This window comes from Telmatherina bonti (genome assembly GCF_933228915.1).
Source record: "Telmatherina bonti genome assembly, chromosome: 12".
Classification (NCBI taxonomy): domain Eukaryota; kingdom Metazoa; phylum Chordata; class Actinopteri; order Atheriniformes; family Telmatherinidae; genus Telmatherina; species Telmatherina bonti.
The window spans coordinates 27,453,453-27,474,821 of NC_136610.1; the positions used below are offsets into that span (position 1 = coordinate 27,453,453).

A 21,369-nucleotide genomic window follows, 5' to 3' on the forward strand; every position below is an offset into this window, starting at 1 on the left:
GCGCCTTCCAGCTGAGACTGTGAGAAATAAATAAAACAAATAAATCAATGAACTCACCATTGTTTATTACTTGAATATTTGCATTCGGATAAAAAAAAATTTAAAAAACGAATTTCAGAAAGAGTATTTGGACTTCGTGAAAAAAAGATCTCTCAACTGTGTATCCTCATGATGGGGGACTGGATCAAAGTCAGGATTAGATGCAGTCCGTTGGTTTTCCTTAACTTGGCTCTTTATTATGAACTGGCTCCAACTGATGTGCCTGTAAAGATGGCATTGTTGTGAAGAATATACAAAGTTAAGAATGTAAAGCGCTGTCCGTCTGTCCTGTACCATCTTCTTTCCACAGCTTTCATCGAGCCTGGATGTTGTTTGGAAGAAAAGCAGGTCTTTTTTTTTTTTTTTTTTTTTTACATGGAAATCCATTTGAACATTGTTTGCACAAAAAGTTAATCTTTTCTTCTTTGGCACCTTGGATCGATGTGTTTCTGTGTGTTTGGAGTCATTTTATGTTACAACCCGGATATAAAAGGTAAAGAAGCAAAATCAAATATTGCATTTAAAAAAATAATCAAAGCTGCTATGATAGGAAAATATAATAAAAAAAAATTATTTATTTGTGGTGATGTGAATATTGTATATGAAGTGGAGCAAGTTTACTGTAAATAATCTGCTGGAAATCAGGGGCATGTTGGCCTGCGGCTGTTTTTAGTTACATTTCTTTATGTGTTTGGTTTAATAAATTATTTGTGTGGGAGGAGCGGAATACATCAGCTTGTTTTTTTCTTTCCGCTCCTTTGAGAATTCTGTTATTCATGATTTTGTTTGGTCAAATCAGCCTATATATGAAAAAGAAGTAAATTAAAATTATGGACTGAACGAAAGTCTACAATGGAATTTGAAAGAAAAGAAACAACAAAAAGGAAAAAAATATTTCTGTTTCTTTTAGCACTATTCTCTTCCTACTGTCCTACACGGCCAGCTTGCTACAGAGGGTCGCTGTATGTTGCTGATGCTGGAAACGTGAAGGCAGCCTGCTGCTGGAAAAGTTGATCCTGAACCTTCTAAGTACTTATGCATGACTGTTATGGGAGGTAATGCGATTTCCTAATTAAACATTTATGTATACAACTGTTCCCATTTCTCTTTTCTGGAAGCTTCTTGCTAGCAGCCCACATATTTCCATAATTATGATTAATTTATTAAATGCATTAGAGATTTCTCTTGTTGCAAAACCAGTACCATCGCAATGACTACTACCAATATTACCGCATTTTAAGCCAACACCTGAACAGATCATATAAACTTTATGTTTTATGGTGTAGTCATATTTTTAGCTGTCCTGAATTAGTTAGTTCTAGTTGGTGATCATTGTGATATTATTAAAATTCTTTAAAAAAATATTATAAATTGTTTGTTAGAAACCAGATATATTCATTGTTTTCTCTCTGAGATAAGTGTGGTACCTTGCTGTTCAGATAGATCTCCACCCTTCTGGACTGATCACATCCATCTGTTTAATATTGGACATGCTGACTGTAAGTGAACTTTATAAACAAATGAGGTACTGGCTAATGTGGATCCTCCATGGAGTCTGTTTTTGTGACATTATTAGAAAATGGGATGTTTTCTATAAATGAATAGTGTATCATATCTTTCCAAATAATATGTTTCCTGTGACGGACTGGTTGGAAATCTGCCAAGCAACCAGATGCAATGTCATATTTGGAAGTTTGAAAACTTAAAGATGAAAGGTCGGGTAACAGTATAATTAGCATCTGCACTTAACAGAAAGTCAAATAAAAGAAAATAAGACGATGTTGTGTTTGGACCTGACAACCTCAGGAATATCCTGTCTTGCTATGTAATTACTCTAAAGAGGCATTCATTTGGCTTCAGATGCTACAGTGAAGATTCCCTGAGTTATTTTAGACCAGGATTAGTCTTTTGGTTTCTAAGACTACCTTCTTCTATCTCCAAAAGTATTGCTAAAACAAAGTAAGGCAGAAATTCTGGTCCATGCTTCACTACTTCAGAGCTGTTATTGTGCTCTGAAAAGTCCGCTGGTGTAGAGTTCTGATGAAAACTAGTAGATTTTCTGCAGATGTTTCTCCATTTTTAGTTTCTTTTCATTGGAGTAGAATTTAAAATTCTTCTCCTCACATAGAAAATTTGTTATGATCCAATCTCCAAAGTAACTTCAAGATCTCATAGTTCCATGTTTTTCCCCAAAAGATCACTGGTTTATTTGTGGTTCTTAGAGTCTTTGAAAGGGAGACAGAGCCCTCGGCTATGTGATCCCTGTCTTAAAGAACCAGCTCCCAGTCGGAGTTTGGGAGGCATACACCCTTTCTTTTTTCTTTTTTTAATGCTAGTTAGTTGATGATGATGATGATGCTACAGGCACGGAAGTCTTCCTTCCATTTTAATCTTTTTGCACTTTATTTTCCTTGTACCTACTTATGACATTATTGGCTTCATTAACTTGTATTTCTCTTCTTCTTTTCTCAGCAGGTGTCCCTGGCTAAAAGCTGCAATGCCTGTTGATCCCTCTTTCCTGTCCTCTCCGCCTCTAACCAGATTATGAAGATGGCCAGCCAGATTTAGCTGAAAATTTTACCTTCCTGCTAAGGAAGGTTTTTTCTTTCCAGTCACCTGTCACCACATGCATGTTCCAGATTTGATGTGATGCCTTGATTAGCTTGACTAATACTGAATACTGTTGTTATAAACTGGACTAATGTGGATCTGTTTTAGATGGATCATAATGAATCAACTTGAGCTGATTACATCACCTCCAATGCATTTATTTGTAAAGTGTAGGTCCAACCACAACAATAATTTCACGTATTTTGAACTGATTTTTATCAGTTTGGTTTGCTTCAAAGGTCAGAGATATTGTTATGATACAGATCACTGTAAAACATTAAAAATGCCGTGCTTTATGCTAAAATATTTTTTATAACTAACTAAGACATAAGGTAGCTACATTATAAATAAATTTATAAATGAATTTGATACTAACAAGTTTGATTGATTATTGATGCATTTGGATTTATCTATGTATTTTCATCTGGTCAAATAGATTATTATTCAACCTTGTGAAATGTAATTCCACATGATCTGCTTTCAATATTTAGCTGGTTATTGCAAACGTGTGCTGAACAAAATACTGGAATAGTTGCTGGCTTTCTCTTGACTACTATTAACTCTTTCTTTTCTTTACATTTATTAATTCATCAATATAGAGATACAGTTGTACAAAGTCTGAAAATAAAGCACTGTATCAAAACTGTGCAATTCAGAAGTTACCCAGAAAAACAGTTATAGAGCGTAAACCTCCGCCAAGGCCTTTAAAAAGTTCCTGGATCCAAACAGTGATCCGGATCACCACCAAAATTAGACCAGTTCTTCTTTTTCACATTTCCATCAAGTCCTGAATATCTAATGAAAACCTGTCCACAACTTTTTAAGTTACCTTAAACACAAACAGACAAACAGATAAAGCCAGTGAAAACATAACCTAATTCATGGAGGTAATTATGCTACCATGTAAAACTCTCTTTTTTGTTTTATTAACCATTAATATATTTTTTCATAAACACCTCATAGGAGTAAAATTTATCATTTTCATTTAGTAGATTATTCACTGTGTTAACATTATTTATAAACCAATTATGTAGAAAAGTGTTTTGTTTGTGTGTAATATATACTTGTTGTGGGGAAACTAGGTTGACTGCAGCAAGACTTAAAAGACCCATCCAATATGGCGGCGACGCTGGTTCACTCTCCAGCGTACAAGGAGGCGTCGTCTATGTATATATGATGTCTATGGTTTGAGGAAGCAGAGTCAGGGTTCTCAGGGGGGGCTTTGTTGTACATACTATGCAAATAAAAACAAGAATATAAATCACACACAGAAACCCTTGTGCCACCTGACATTATTACCATATAAGAGGACATATAATCTAGCCTGAGAGCTCACATCACCAAATTTTCAGCTTGTGGGATGTTTTGATTGCTGATCTTATTATTAAAACAGCCTCCCACTGCAACCGGCCTAAAACACCATACCACAGATAGGAGTTAAGAAAACAGCCAGCTAGCAGGTAACATGCAGCATCATTCCTCTGCCACATCAGCTCCATAAATCTTTCACAAGATTGACCATTTTTTAGTGTTTTCTTTAATATTTCAGAAGTTAACGTTTGTTAATATGTGCAATGTTTTACTTAAACTTTCGAAGTTTTTAATTTCATCCTGACCGGCTTGGTCGTCGTGCTTGTCCATGCCTGTTCTGGCTTACATTCGATGACAGATGGGAACTCAAAGGTTCAACTTCCAACTGCAAAGTCCATGAAAACACCAGCAAAATGTCAGATTTCCTTGTAAGGACATTCAGTAAGCTTATCAATCATAACTTCCAATTTTAAGTCATGTTTAAAAGGAGCAGCAATTTAGTTTCTATAACCAATTAATCCAGTTTTGGGGTTGCAGGAGAACTGGAGTCTATCCAGACCACTACAGGCTAAAAGGAAGGGATGGGCTGACATCCAGATCACCAGTCTATCATGGGGCCAAAAGCAAAACTAATAATCACTTACACTCCCTTTTAAGATCAATACAAGCGCCAATTAACCTGAACTGAATTGTTTTGACTGGTCATTTCTGAGATGCTGGGGGTGGCAGTAAGCATGAGGAGGCTGTAATGTCTCATTAGGTTGTCCTTCAGATGACAGACAAATTAGAGCTTGTTCTTGTCTGATTGACTCTGCTTGTTGTGAGTGACATATTACTTCTGTTGAGGTTGATATTGCATTTCACAAACAGAAGACAGTGAGTCCCACCTCGAAGTGACACCAGCCAATATACACTAATGACAAACTGGCTCATCTCCTCCAGATACTCGAGTGGATGAACGCAAGTTGTGGCCTTGCTTGCTGTCAACCCTTATCTTGTTAGAGACAACTGAAAAAAAGCTATTACCTGGAGATGCAGCTGCAGGAGATAAAGTAATGGAGCAGACAACAAGTAGAAACTGCTGCTTTCATCACTCTGTCTTGCTCGTCCACGCTGCACTCATCATGAAACATTTATGACCACTGCTTTTCTGGCTGTTCTGACTGCAAATAGGTTTGCTCACATTGCTGACCCTAAACAGCTCTAACCCTCCATTCCTCCTCTGGTCCCCATATGAGAAGCTTGGAAAAAGTTTGCTAGGAAATGTTTGAGTTTTGTCAAGCTGATGTGTTGCCCTCTCTCTCTCTCTCTCTCTCTCTCTATCTCTCTCTCTCTGAGCCTTAAGATGAGTTTAAGAGGTTGAGTGCTGCCTATATGCTGTTCCTCGTGTTCCTGGCTTAAAATTTCTTTGCAGTCAGGAATAAAAACATAAACTTAATTGATGCATTGGGCAAGTAAAGCAATTAAGATGATTGCTGAAGCAACTAAAATGAGGGTAAGAACAGTCTTATTCATTACTAAAGCCTGGGAGATGGTGATGAAACTTTGTTTTTAGGGAAAAAATGTCTTCAAAAGATAATCTTCATGAATCTTTCACTTCAAATATCATGTCACAATCCATGCGTGAAGCAGTCATATCCTTAATGGTTAAACAAGACAAAGACCAACTCAGTTGTACTTCATATACTTATTTCTTACTTATTTCTCTCCTCAACACCGATGCAAAAATCTTTGCAAGTGTTGGCACGCCGTCTGGAGAAGGTAATACCAACAATCATATCCCCTGATCAGACAGGATTTATAAAAGGCCGTTATTCTTTTCAATCGTAGACACTTGAGAAATATCTTATATTGGCCATCTTCATCTACCGACACAAACAAAGAGATAATCATTTCACTTGATGCTGAGAAAGCGTTCAATCGGGTGGAGTGGGATTATCCTTTTAAATCTCTAGAGTGTTTTCAATATGGTCCAAAATTCATATCCTGGATTAGAATTCCCCGTGGCTGCGGTACGTACTATTAATAACATTTCAGATTATTTTAAATTACAACGCGGTACTAGACATGGCTGTTCCTTTCTCAGCTCCTTCTCGCTGTTGCCATGGAGCCCCTAGCGATGACTATATGACAAAGCCCTGATATTAAAGAGATTCTTTGAGCTGACTTAGATCATAAGGTCTCTCTTTATGCAGATGATATGTTGTTATTTGTGTCAGATCTTTGTTTTAGCATCCCTCAATTATTGTTACTACTTTGTAAATTTGGGAACTTGTCAGGTTATTAAATCAATATTCAAAACAGCGAACTGATGCCCATTTAGTCTAAGTATGAGAAACATATTACATCTAGTCCCTTTAAAGTTAATCTTAATAAAATAAAGTACTCAGGTGTATGGATTACACACCATTATAAAGATCTATTTGAGGCCAATTATCAATCTCTACTTTTTCATCTGAAGCAAGACCTGAATGGATGGGATGCTCTGTCCCTGACTTTAGGAGGAAGGATTAATTCTCTAAAGGTGTATGTGTTTCCTAAATTTCTTTATTTGTTTCAGTGTCTTCTAATCTTTTTGAAAAAACTTATTTTTCATAATTTGGAAAGCCAGATATCTAGTTTAATGTGGAATAAAAAAAAAAATTTTTTAAAAACACGAATACGGAAAGAATCTTTATAGCTTCCTCGAACAAAAGGTGGTCTGTCACTTCCAGATTTTTTATATTATTACTGGGCAGCAAATATTAGGTTATTATTATATTAGATGAATAAATTTGCTGCTAAACCCAGCTGGATGATGCTGGAGGAGAGCTTGATCAAACAAACACCTCTTGTAGCTTTATTGTGCTCCAGCTTACCATTCAAACATCCTACTTCTTCTTACGCACAGAGCCCTGTCACAATCCATACAGTTAAAATCTGGAACCTATTTAAAAGAACCTTTACCCTTACTGAGATGTGGGTTGCAGCTCCAGTAACAAAAAATCATTCGTTCCCACCCTCAGTCATGGATGAAGCATTTAATAACTGGCAAAAGCTTGGGCCTGAGTCATTAAATGAACTATACATAGATGGTAGATTTGCTTCTTTTGAAGAACTGTCTCAAAAGTTTCATTTAAATAGATCTCAGTTTTTTAGATATCTGCAAATTCGGTGTTTTGCTTCGTCTAACTTGGAGTGTTTTTCCTTTGTGTCCTTCTACTCCCCTTCTGGACTTAATACTTGAAACTATAAACAACCCCCAACAAATCATAGGCAAATTATACTTAATACTTAACTATTACAACACCATCAGTCTAGAGGAGCTTAGAGGGAGATGGAAAGGAGACTTGGGAGAACCAAGAAGAGAGGTAATTTGGCTCCAGATTCTAAAAAAAATCTCCTCATCGTCAATATGGCTTAGACACTTTGTTACGCAATTTAAAATTGTGCACTGCCTTCATTGGTCTAAAGATAAGTTGAGAAGGTTTAAAAAAGATCTTGACCCTACATATGACCGTTGTAAGACGACCACAACTACACTAACACACATGTTTTGGTCATGTCCACACCTGCTTGGATTCTGGAGCTTCATCTTTGAATCTTATTCCAAAATGACAGGTCAAATTATCAATCCAACCCCCCTGATTGCTCTATTTGGTGTAACCCCTTCACAATATCTCCAAAATAAACTTTATTCAGACATGGTTGCATGTTCCTTTCTCCTGGCCAGAAAAGTGATCCTCACCAGATGGAAGGACTCACAGCCCCCAATGTTTGGTCAATGGATTAGAAATGTGATGAGTTACATTCATTTAGAAAAGACAAATTTTACTATCAGAGGATGCGTTAAAAAGTTCCATGCTTACTGCCAACCGTTTATAGACTATTTTGAGAGTATGTCTGCTGCAGATATAGATTCATGATTTTGTAGTTGTTTATGTTTCTTAACCAGTGACCCATTTATATAAATGTCTATGGTGTGTACAATCCTTGTTTTTTTCCCCCCATAGTCAATATTTATGTGAGATCTGGTACCAAGGAGCAGGATGGGATGGGGAAGTATGTGTTTGTAAATAATAATAAAAAATACTTCAATAAAAAAAATTAAAAAAAAAGATAATCTTCAGTCATTTTGATTAAGGATGGCTCAATTAAAAGTAATCAAAATACAACAGTAGAAGTCTGGAAATAAGCAGATTTCCACTCACAATGCAGAGATAACTCACCATATTGGGACTTAATTGTCATGTAGCCTTAAAAAAGCATTTATCAGTAGAGCCAATCAAAGAAAAGGACTTCAGTGTGCTTGGAGCACAAAGATTTAATTCCAGACTAATGTGGTCTGAAAAATCCATCCTGACACTGTTTCTGCATGATGGGTGTGCGAGAATAAAACAAACTGTAGGTGGCAGAGGGACCATGCTTAGTACCCATCGTCTGATCTGAGGGTCTGAATTATGATTGGGATTTGCTTGTGGTCAAGGTTCAGGAGCATTAAGTGCCCAAAGAATTAGGTAAGCTGATTACCCAAATATTATTGAATGCTCCCATTATTTTTAACAGCTGCCTGTTCCTTCTACCATGACAATGCCAGCATTCATCATGTTGTGAAATTGTGGTTCATATGATATTGTTTTGGTCACCACAGCGTCCAGACCTTAACACCACTGAGTCTTTAGGAAGCGCCTGAGAAAACTAAACTTACTGATCTGATTCTTGTGAACACACAAGAACACCGGTTGGAGATGATTATACATGAATGATGTTCTGTTTTTTCTTTGTGAAGCACTTTGTGATTTTAATCTTGAAATGTTTTGTATATAAACAAATATTTACTTGCTTATGTTATTTACTGACAATTTTTTCTTACATCTATTGTATATTTATCAGGCTCAGTATGATAAAACAGTAAACTGCGGTAAATCTGTGTTTTTTCTTGCATAACACATTTTTCTTTTGCATCAACACAAAATGAAGGCAACATAACATAACATGGCGAGGTCTCTGGATTAAAATGTGCAACCGAGCCATGTCTGAGGAAGGGCGCCTGGCGAGATTACACATTCCTGTTGCAGTTGAGCTGCTGATTAGAAAGACAATTGAACTGGGAGGTGAGATTCGACAAGGGAGTTGCATCTCCTGTCAGATACTAATCAGTATGCTTTCAGTATCAAAATTAAAAATGAGTTTTCATGTAAACATTTTAACCTCGGGTAATGAAACATGAGTCGATGACCGAGTTCTCTAGAGATATTAGGTCACTCTGCATGACCAATAGCATCTCAAAAAAGTTATAAACAAGTAAACATGGCTTTTTTTGTAAATATGATGAAGATGGGAACATTAATTTAGCTGCCTCTTGCGAGTGTAACTTGGTCCAGACATTTAATTTACTTCAAGGGCTGGTGAATCCCTTGGAGATTACATTTTCTTCCTCACACCACTGCGGCATCGCTGACTTTCTCTCATGCATAAAATTGTGATGCACATCAGAAGGGAGACACACAACCACCTTTGCGCCTGTTTTTTGTAATGAAACTGATGAAAATGAGCAAAATTCACAGAAACTACTTTAAAAATTTTTCACACACAACACCCCCCCCCCCAGTTGGGGTGATTATCTTTGGCAAGGCACCAGTAAGCTGCAGCAGCACTTTGAAGACATTCCTAAGAGGATATAAATAGTGTATTTTTCTTCAGCACCCCCACATAGACAATAGGCTGATATGGAAGTGGTCAGCTCTCCTCTCACTTACCAGCATTTTCCCAGGGAAGCCCAAGCCTTTTCCTGCAAGCTCTGTGATATATTACAGTCTGCATTCATATGGAAAATAGTGCTGCCATGTTAAAAATAGTCATGCATTTTACAGCAGCACTCCCTTTTCATGAACTTTAGCATCATATTCAACATATATTACTTCATATCTTACCCACATAAGCTGAAAAGTTGGCCTGACATGAATTACTTTGCAGCTTTTTAGCCAAGGAGATATGAAACAGTTTAAATAATAATCTATAGATATTTTTTTCTGGGATAATACCCTTTTTTCTATAAAACATGGAATTACAGTCAGGGTCCAGGCTCACTAATAATATGTGCTCTTTTTCACCCAAATATGCTGAAATTCAACAGTGTCTGGTGATATTATCTGCTGGAAAGAAACAGGAAAATAAATCTCAGGTGTATTTCCACAGCCTGGCCATGAACGTTTAATCTGTCAAAGAATAGAAAATAAATAAAAAGATAAATAAATAAATAGCTTGTCAGAGCAAGGAAAAATATTCTTGTTCTATGATGGTGAAGTGAGATTTTATGGGGGAGTTGTGACCACACATGCTTTAAATATTTACTGACAAAATATTGAGCTGCTGTGAGGAAGTGAAATGTAGAAATTTATCCACTTAACACTGTGCATGCAGGCCTCAGCCTGGCCATTGTTGTAGTGTGAGGCAGAGTGAGGGTGTGAGATTAGACACTTACATAAGTTTGATGGTTACTAAAAAGAAACGACTGAGAAGCTTGCAGCAAGCCAAAAGAGGCGGATGTGTACGAATGACCTAAAATCACAGCATTATGTCAACTTGCAACATTCTGCACCTGGAGATAAACCTGCTCTCTCGCTCTCTCTCTCTCTCTTTTTTTTTTTTTCCACGATACACATGCTCAAGCATTACTTGCTGGTCTGCTATCACCAGGCTTAAAAGTTCAAGATGGTGGAGATTATTCTTCTATTTATCTCAACACAAAGCCCTCTCTGTGAACCAGCTGTCAGCAGAAGAAGCTGGATTCATGTTAGTCCTTCTGTCTGATCGCTCCAAAGTAGAACCATAGTTGTTAAAACATGGATGTGTTCGAGACATTTCATATCACAGGTAGCAGAAATAAACATTTAAATTGAATAAATACTTTACTGCATTTCTTGTTTCCAGCTTAGATGCACTAAATATATTTCTTCTTCTCTTTTTTTAAACTCCACCTTTTTTGGAATTTTATTCATAGACAGTTAAATGTGTACACACCACTGGATTATTTTAATTATGATAATAATTACAGTAAAATGATGGGGATGCAGAACACTGAGCCAAAGGGTTACAACAATACATTTCCAGTCAACATATTGATGGGCGAGTGAGGCAACACAGAAAGCTCTCATGTTTGCTTTGAAGTCTTACATATGATTTTCTTGAAGGCTTTCCTAAAATCTCTGTTGAAAATAGTGTAGATGATGGGGTTCACAGAGCTGTTGCAGTAGCCAATCCAAAAGAAAAGGTTGAAAAGGGCATCGGGGATGGTGCAGCTGTCTCTGCAGATAGCATGGAGGCTGTAGGTAAAGAAAAAAGGGAACCAGCACAACACAAACACCCCCATAACCACCGCCAGGACGAAGGTGAAACGCTTCTCGCGCATCTGGGCTACTTTGGTTTTGTTGGCCGCGGCCAGCTGTTGTCGCCCGGCTGGGTGTTTCTGCTCCGGGCAGGGCTGCAACCCCCGGGCTGAAGCCCAGGAGAGGCGGCAGTTCTGTGGCGGGCAGCAGTCCGATCCCTCCACTTTCCTGCGCTTGGTGAAGCGATGATGGCGCGGTTTAGTATCCGAGGAATAGCAGCTCTCCTCCAGGTCAATGTCATCCAGCTCCCCCTGCCTTTGTTGTTGGTTGCCAGAGCTTTGGCTGCTAGGACTCTCCATCTCAAAGCGGTCCTTCCTGACAAAACACGTCTCTGACTGAGATGGCTGCCTCTCCAAACCGTTTTTGGCCACAAAGACGGTGGAGGAGCGCTGCTTTGCCACTTTATAAATTTTACAATAAACCAGAATCATAATGAGACCCGGAGCGAAGAATGACACCAGACAGGATGAGAGGATGTACCAAGTCTCGTCGTTCAGCAGACACTCCCGTTCATCATGTTTGGTCATGAGGAGAGGAGGGAAGGATATGATGGCAGATATGATCCACACCACAGCTATCATGGACTTGATGCGCTTCGGCGTGCGTTTCAGGTTGTAGCTTACCGCCTTTGTCACTGACCAATAGCGGTCCAGGCTGATGGCGCACAGGTGCACAATGGATGATGTGCAGAACAATACATCCAGAGCGAGATAGAAAGCGCACCAAGTACTTCCAAAGTACCAGTAACCCATCACCTCATTGACAAGAGAGAAGGGGATGACCAGCGTGGCCACCAGGATGTCCGCTGAAGCCAGAGAGACTAGAAAAAGGTTCTGTGGCGCACGGAGTGCCCGGCTGGTCAGCACGGCCACAATCACCAACACGTTGCCCACAATGGTCACAGAAACGATCACAGTAACCACCAGGATGATGAGTGCAGTGGCTACCTGTGTGTGAGGCAGCGCATACGGTGCCTCAGTGGAGTTTTCATCACTGGAAACGTTTTCCTCCAGCAGATTTAACTGGGCTAAATTCATTCTGCCTGCAAATAGTCCTTCTGTTTCATCTTTGGTATTTTGCACCCTCTTCCTTCCCAGAAAGAGCCGGAGTTGGCAGCGTTCGCTGTTAAATCATAACGAGAGGGTGCGCGTAACGCTCCTAGTCACAACACACGGACTGCTGCTTCCATAACGCACCAAAGCTGCAGGAAAAGCTCTCCTGGAATAGCATTTCCTTCATATCGAGCCTTCAAATAGTTTGGACAAGCACATATAATTCCGAACAGATCACACACGTGGGGAAAGCCGAGCTCACAGTCCACAAAGGCTCCACGAACAGAGTCGCTCCTCCGATGTCATCCTGCCATGCGTACAGATGCTGTTGCGTTTTGGTGAACTGCTTCTCTTTGGAGACGTGCATGCTGCGAGTGCAATGAATGTCCTCTCAGAAGAGAAATGACATCACTAAGAGGACCGGCCCATCTGTTGAAGTAAAGAGAAAGAGAGAGGGAGAGAGAGAAAGAGAGAGAGAGAGATGGGGGTGGGGGTCTGTTTAGGCAGATGAATTTCTTTGAAAATACAAGTTTCTCTTCATACCACTCTCTTGGGTATGCTACGTTTGATTTCATGCGCTCACTCCTTGCCTGTTCATATTTATATATACAAACCGGATTCCAAAAAAGTTGGGACACTTTAGAAATTGTGAATAAAAACTGAATGCAATGATGTGGAGGTGCCAACTTCTAATATTTTATTCAGAATACAACATAAATCACAGGTCAATAGTTTAAACTGAGAAATTGTATGATATTAAGGAAAAATATGCTCATTCAAAATTTCATGGTGTCAACAAATCCCAAAAACTATATATCCCATATATATATATATATATATATATATATATATATATATATATATATATATATATATATATATATATGTTTTGCTTTACAAAAAATGGTGCCATTACACTTCACAACTCCAACTGCATCCTGCCATCTTTTTGTACAGAAAAAAGGTTTTCTAATGAAGCCCTTTGAAACAAGCCATACCTGATCAGTATTTTTTAAACTGTATGAATTTAAAGTTTAACATGTTTACTGAGACTTGTTGAGTCTCACTCCGACTTTAGGAGAATTTTGCATTTTATCTGACCCCTGTCTATTTTGATCTTAATGTGAACTTTTTCCTGGATGGATTGTGAGTCTTAAATGTTTTTCACTTGTGAATAGCCTAATTGTTCTTTTCATGGAATCATGGACTCCAAATACTTTGGAAAGGACCTTAATATAATTTCTATCACACCTCCTGTTACGCTTAAAAACTAAAAAATACCTAAAACATCTGCATTTATAGATGCTCACACTCATTTAGTCAAATGAATTTAATAAACAGCGCATAGCTGCTGGGTACCCTTTCCTGCCAAGCAGTGTGAGTGTACGTAGGTTTTCACAAACTGCTTTTGCATTTTGGCTAAGTTGTTTTTAAATAAATAATAACATGGTGTAATATGAAATACATTGCTGCTGTTCTGAGGCTATAAAAGCTCCAAATTAAGAGGGCTCGGTGTTAAAAGAAAAAGTGTTTTAGGTCAGTGATTGAACGGTCTGCACTTGAGTTTTTTCAAGAAACTTCGATGCACATTTGTCATGGTCACCCCCCTCACACACCCCCAAGGGAGGTCTCAGCTTGTTTGTATGCACACTCACTTTTCCATTATTCATACACTTTAATCTGGAATTGTTCTATGCTGCCACTGTGAAGGTGAGTGTATTGCCTGTTGCTGAGAAGCATGCCCGTGTTTGCTCTCGAGGTTTAGTTATATAACACTTGTGCAGCTGTGTCAGGCAGCCAGACATATAGCCAGGAGATATTTTCCAGGGTCCAAATGCCAGTAAAACTAAAAGTTGCTCGCTCATTCTCCTGTTGGGCATCACCGTTAGGTAAAAGAATGAGATGCAAACGTCAGTGAGCAGACTGTCCAGTGACAGTGTGAGAGATATGGGCCTCCACAGACCTGGTACTCTAGGCTTGATGCTGTAATATTAGCGCCTCTTTGCTCTCCTGGGAGCAGCTAAGATACTGCACTGGACCTTCAAGCTTTAAGCTCTCAGGACTCTGGTTGTTCTGAACTTTAGATAAACAGTTGAACCATACAAAGCAAAAACAACATATATATACAAGACCCAGAAACACTGCTGGCTTCTCCGGGCCTGAGTTCATCTCAGCTAGAATGAAAGTGGAAAAGTGTGCTGTGATCAGATGAGTCCACATTTCAAATTGTCTTTGCAAATCCTGGCTATTGTGTCCTCCAGGCCAAAGCAGAAAACAGCTATCTGGATGTCATCATTACAAAGTTCAAAAGCCATCTGTGTCCCATGGGAGACTAATCTGACTGAAAGTGTTGGTGCCCATGGCATGGCCGTCTTGCACATCTGTAAAGGCACCATTAATGCTGGAAGTTACATAGAGGCTTCAGAGCAACATATGCCCCTATCCAAGCAACATTTTTTCAGGGAGTTTTTCAGCTAGACAATGCCAAGCCCCATTCTGCACGGTGTGGCTTCTCAGTAACAGAGCGCACGTACAAGACTGGCCTGCCAGCAGTCCAGACATGTCTCCTACTGAAAATGTGTGACGCATTATAAAGTGCAAAATATAACAACGGAGACCCCGGACTGTGGAGCAAGTAAAGTTAAACATAACGCAAGAACGGTCAAAGAACTCCACCTACAAATAGTATCCTCACTTCCAAATGGTTACTGGGTGCTGTTAAAAGGAAAGATGATGTAACACAGTGGTAAAAAATGCTGCTCTCCCAGCTTTTTGCAATGTGTTGCAGGCATCAGATTCAAAATGAGTAAAGAAACAAAAAATCAATAAAGTTCATCAGTAATAAAGTTTGTCATTAATATATTAATTCATTCAGTCATTATCCAAATTGCTTATTCCGATTAAGGGTCAGGGGGAGCTGGAGCCTATCCCAGCAGTAGTTGGGCAAGAGGCAGGGTACACCCTGGACAGGTCGCTAGTCCCTCACAGGGTGTCATTAATCTATTCAGTTGAATATAGGTTAAAACAGATTTGTTAATCATTGCATTCTTGTTTTATTTACATTTTTCACAACATCCTCACTGCAATGCAAAATGAACTTGAAATGTATCTGCTGGAAGTCTGTTGAACTGGGATTTGCAACCCAGTTCAAACTGGAACATTGATATTGTGAATATGTGTGCTCTTCTGTTCAGTGATGAGAGCGAGTTGCCGTGTGTGGAGGCTCAGGAAGAATACTGGCTGCAGTGAGATGAAACGCAAAAGGAGTTGCCGGGGATTTGACAGAAGAAGTGGAGGAGGATTCAAACTGTGGAGCATTCCTGTCTTTCCTCTCCCATTCCACGACTCACTCAGAAAAACACCGTATAAAGACAGTAAAGGTCATCGGCAGAGTTACTGTCACTATTTATCTGTGGTGTGCAGACATCCCCTTAAGGAGCTACCTGCTGCATAAAAGCAGGAAAGACATTGCCCCTTGGACACAAGCGCCCTCTAACACATGCACACTCTTTACAAGCAGGAGAGTAGTTTCTGTTTTAAATGACCTTTTAACCTGGAGGGATCAAACATGAAGGTATAATTATTACAAAAGAGCAGATTGTTATGAAACTCTGATGGGAGGTGCAAATACAAGCACTTCTTTTTTTGAACTGCCTTGCTGGAGAGTAAAGTGGACCATTAAAATGAGAAATCTGCTAGAAAGATGAAAAAGCGAACACACCAAACCAAAAAGTCTGCTCTGGTTATGATCAAGTCACTAGTTTACATACATTATATCCATCCATTATATGGTGAAGTTTGTTTCTACATTTTTCACCGCACTGCTGAACCTTTCCCCCCCCCCCCCCCCCCCCCTCTAACAGAGGTGACGACAAGAGTTATACAACAGCTTATTTTCTGGCTGCAGTTGCTTCTTTGCTGTACATCATTTTAAAAAAAAAAAAAAACAGGAAGGGCGTGATCGACTTAAAGTTTCACATTTCAAACTTAATTGAGCAAACACTCGTATGTGTACATGTGTGTGTGCAGCATAAACAGACATGGAAAACCTTAACACATTAAACTTATATTAATCAAAGCAGAAAAAAGATAATCTGTCTTTGGAAGCTCTTGAAATCCTGTAAATATGACCCCATATGAACAAAAAAGTACACTGATATTGTTTTATTCAGGTTGGTGTTTGGACTTTGATTTGGTCTTTCAGCTCATTTATTGTAGATTCGCTGCTGTGTTTGGGATCCTTTTCCTGCTGGATGGGGTAATTTGACCACACTATCTTTCAGACAGATGGCCTCTTAGATGACTCTACCTACGCCTTTGACATACAGAGGAGCTCAGGGTTGACTCAATGACAACAAAGTCTTGTAGCTGAAAACAAGCCAAAACAAGCCCAAAGCAGAGCAAGACACAAGATTTTTCTGTGCTGATTTCTCCAAACAGCAAACCACTTCCTCTGCAGGCTGCACACTACTTCTGCAGTTTGCAGGGGCCAGAATATTTTATTTTCATTATTTATTTATTTTATTTTATTTCCCTTTAACCAAAATCTTATCATTGAAAAGAGGGTGTACATTGCATAATTTCTTTGGTTTAATAAGATCTAAATATAAATTGTAATAATTACACAAATGCTCCTTTTGTCCTTTCCGGTCCCAGTTATACAGCAATAACTAGCATTCTACCACTCTGATGCCAGTGTGGCGAGACGGGGGGAAGTGTGTGCATTAAGTTTTGACAACGCCACTCTGGGACTTTCACCCCGAGATTAATGTAAGCAACCCCGACCTCAAGGCCTTCAGGTTCGTTATACTAAAAGAAGCTTGAGACAAGTGTCCGATTATAAAAGAAATAATTTTATTTAAACAAACATTAAGATAAACAATTACCTAAAAAAAGAGTCTGCATTGAGCTTACCGGGGGGATGAGTGGGCTAAGCCAAGGTGGAGGAATCCGACAAAACAGTAAGGGCCACCCCAGGCACACGTGAAGGACTTTTTCCCGTTCTCCCAAGACACACAACACAGGCACACGTGATGAACATGCAAAACAGGGAGTGGGTAATCACACCACACAGGATCCGACACCAAGGCAGCACCACTGCCACCACAAGCTCTCAGACCACTAGGAATAAAAAGAAACAAAAATGTTAAAACACACTTAACACAATAAAAAAAAAGGAACAGCTGCAGGTCAGCTGCAGGGCAACGAGTAGTGACACATCGCCTCTAATGCACAATCTTTGTAGACTCCAACGCAGCAGCCGTGAAGGCGAAGCAGCGCAAACTCCAGCTTGGTGGAGCGAGTAATATCTCCGCCACGTCAGCACCGGCGAATTTCATAAAACCAAGCAGTTCTTTAACAGTAAGCAAAGCAGCAGCAATGTTAGGGAGATCAGCAGAGCAGTAGTCAACCAAGGCCCATCCAGTGCATTACAGCAATCAGCTGACTGCAGAACCGCTGTGCTTTACAGCTCTCAGATTTTCCCCTAGAATAAAAAAAAAAACAAAACAAAACAGTAAAGTAAGTGTCCCATGCAAGTAGAAAATCAGCCCCCCTGTATCAGATTTACATACCAGGATGCAGCGTTAGTCTCGCAGAGGAGTCGCGAGCAGGAGAAGATGCAGCGTGGTGCGCTACCTATGAAAACAGCCACTTAAACATGTATACTACTTAAAATATAAGAAGCCCAACTAAGAGACCTACCACAGCGATGCAAATATACGGCCAACTCCGCTTTGAAGCAGCAAGGGACCTTAGTGATGGCCGGAAGTTGCGCAGTCAATCAGTCACACAGGTGAGCGCTTGCTGTCAGTACCTGGCTCTGCTGTTTAAATATGTCGCCCCCATCAGCTGATTGGCCAGCAACGCAACTACCCATCTAATACTGCCACAATCTACCCGCCCTTTTAGATTGGCGCCCCGACGAACAAACAGCCTTACTGATCAATCCCAGGGCCTGAAGAAGGCAGAGACTGAAGCAGAGGCAGAGCTACAAGAATTAGCCTCGTGTATTGTTGTTGACCTTGGAAGGTGGTTGATGTTGGAATGGTGACCAGCAGTTGGCCTTAAAGACCTTCGAACCACAACACCCCCACCAGTTGGCTGGGTTGGTTCAGCAACTGCGGAGACAGAAGGACGGCGCTCCGGGGACAATTGGGGACTAGGGCTGACAGCCCTGGTGGGACCCCCTTGAGAACATGAGGGTAAGGGTATGTCCTCAGTCAGGTGAACTGGTTGACCCCTTAGGGCAGCTACGGATACCTGAGGTGTTTGTGCAACAAACAGATCGTAGTTACAGAGTGAATCATCTGCAGTCTGCTGTTCATCACGCGGCGGACTGGCTAAAAGAATGGCAGTAGGTGAGGATGCTGCAACACAGACCTTTAACAGTGAACGATGAACGTGCCTGATCTTTGTTAAGTCATCTACAGGGGCAATTGTATAGACTGACCCACCTTCTTTTGGTGCCTTCAGGACACGCTGCACCACTGGATTCCACAGGTCTTGATTTTGTGCCGTCCCCTTACACTAAGGTCACGAACAAGCACAGACTGACCTTCAGCCAGAGGAGGATCCCGGACATGCTGATCATGGTTGCGCTTTCTGCGATCAGCAGCAGCTTTCAATCGATCTTTGGCACCCTCAAATGCCAGCTCCAACCGAGCCTGATGCTCTAAGATCCACTCATGGACATTCCCCCCAATGGGATCCTGCACCCTGCCTAATAGAAAATCAACTGGCAGTCTAGGTTCCTGGCCAAACATCAGAAAGAAAGGCGACTCGCCTGTTGTCTGATGAGGAGTGGTGTTATAACAATAAAGCACCTGTGGTAAGCAGGAGCTCCAGTCTAGTTTTTGTGACGCAGGCAAAGTGCGTAACAGGTTATGTAACGTCCTGTTAAAGCGCTCAGCTTGCCCATTGCCAGCTGGATGATACGGGGTAGTTCGAGACTTCTCAATTCCATACAAGCCACAGAGCTGATGGATGAGTAACCCCTCAAAACTTCGCCCCTGATCGGAGTGTATCCGGGCAGGGACTCCAAACTTGGAAAACTACTCTTGTACCAGCACCTGTGCCACAGTGGCTGCCCGTTGGTCACGAGTGGGAACTGCCTGAGTGTACTTGCTGAAAACGTCAGTTAACACCAAGACATTTTCTATTCCATTGCGAGCTGGTTCCAGCACTGTGAAGTCGATAGCCAAGATCTCATTTGGTCGTGCAGCCAACAAGTGCCCCATGTGGCTACGAGCAGCTGGACGTGTCTCCTTGGCTATTTGGCACCTTTCACAGGCTTGACACCAATGAGCCACATCAGAGGACATACCTGGCCAGTAGCAACGTGCCCTGAGTAAGGCGAGTGTCCTTTCCACCCCTTGATGCCCATGCTCTTGGTGCACCTGGGTCAACACTTCCTCCTTCAGGCCACCAGGCAACAACAGCTGTAACACCAGCTCTGCACCATCAGGCCGGTACACCCTACGATACAACACACCATCCTTCTCGGTCAGGCGGCTCCATTGCTGCAACAGGGCCTGCGCCAGAGGTGATAGTGATTTTCGCTGCCCAGAGTTTGGACGCTGCCCATGTCTCCAGAATGGCAGTACTTCCCCTATGACTGGGTCAGCCTGCTGGAGTGTACACAAATCCGTAGGTGTACGCTGGGACAAAGCAGTCGCAGAACCCTGAGTCACCTCCCCATTTCCCCGGTGTAAGGCTTGGTGCAGTGTTTTTGGTAGAGAGGTACCGGACATGAGTTCCTGAACCTCTTGGGTGCCAGGTGAGTGCAGACGAGAGAGAGAGCATCAGCATTTTTGTTGCTTCTTCCTGACCGATATTTGATGTCAAAGTCGAAGGAGGCAAGCTGGGCTGCCCACCGCTGCTCAGTAGCACCCAATTTGGCAGTAGACAAATGGCTAAGGGGATTGTTGTCGGTGTACACAAGACATTTATGACCCAGCAAATACTCCCTGAACTTTTCGGTCATGGCCCATTTGAGAGCCAAAAATTCAAGTTTCATGGAACTGTAGTTTGTCATGTTGCGCTCAGTGGGCCTCAGTCCTCGACTAGCATATGCTATCGGCCGTACCTTTCCTTCTTGCTCTTGGGACAGGACTGCTCCCAAGCCATTATGGCTTGCATCCACCTCCAAAATGAAAGGCAGAGAGAAGTCTGCATAGGTTAGGACAGGTGCTGTAGCAAGTCTAGCCTTTAAATCTTCAAAGGACTTCTGGCACTCAGCTGTCCAGCCCTCAGAGACACCCTTCTCTCCCTTTTTCCCCAGACCGCTTGCTACCATATTCCGCCACCAATCGGTGCAAAGGGGCAGCCAACTTGGCAAACCCCTCTACAAACCGGCGGTAATAGCTGGCAAAGCCCAGGAAAGAACGCAGCTCAGTGACCGTAACCGGTGGTTGCCAGCCAACCACTGCTTCTTTTTTACTGGGATCGGTGGATACCCCCTCGTTAGAGATGATATGACCCAAGTACTGCACCTCTTGTTGGAAAAAGGAGCATTTGTTAAATTTCACCTTCAGGCCTTCTTGCTTCAGCCGTCCCAGCACCACATCCAGCCTCTCCAGATGTTGCTGCACTGTGGAGGAGAACACCACAATGTCAGAGGTAAAGTAACAACGACTGACATTGCTGATCCCCGAAGATGCGTTGCATCAACCTCTGGAAGGTGCTAGGGGCATTACAAAGGCCTTCAGGTTCGTTATACTAAAAGAAGCTTGAGACAAGTGTCTGATTATAAAAGAAATAATTGTATTTAAACAAACATTAAGATAAACAATTACCTAAAAAAAAAGTCTGCATTGAGCTTACCGGGGGGATGAGTGGGCTAAGCCAAGGTGGAGGAATCCGACAAAACAGTAAGGGCCACCCCAGGCACACGTGAAGGACTTTTTCCGTTCTCCCAAGACACACAACACAGGCACACGTGATGAACATGCAAAACAGGGAGTGGGTAATCACACCACACGGGATCCGAC

General features: G+C 41.1%; 1 protein-coding gene across 1 annotated transcript; it reads right to left on the reverse strand.

The window, feature by feature from the left end:
• Window positions 1–11,092: 11,092 nt before the first annotated feature.
• On the reverse strand, window positions 11,093–12,646 carry adra2db (adrenergic, alpha-2D-, receptor b; the record flags this gene model as incomplete). The annotated part of the gene is made up of 1 exon (XM_079250370.1): window positions 11,093–12,646. Exon 1 carries the CDS (start codon window positions 12,362–12,364, stop codon window positions 11,093–11,095), a length of 1,272 nt encoding a protein of 423 aa, XP_079106496.1. The 5' UTR covers window positions 12,365–12,646.
• Window positions 12,647–21,369: the final 8,723 nt, after the last annotated feature.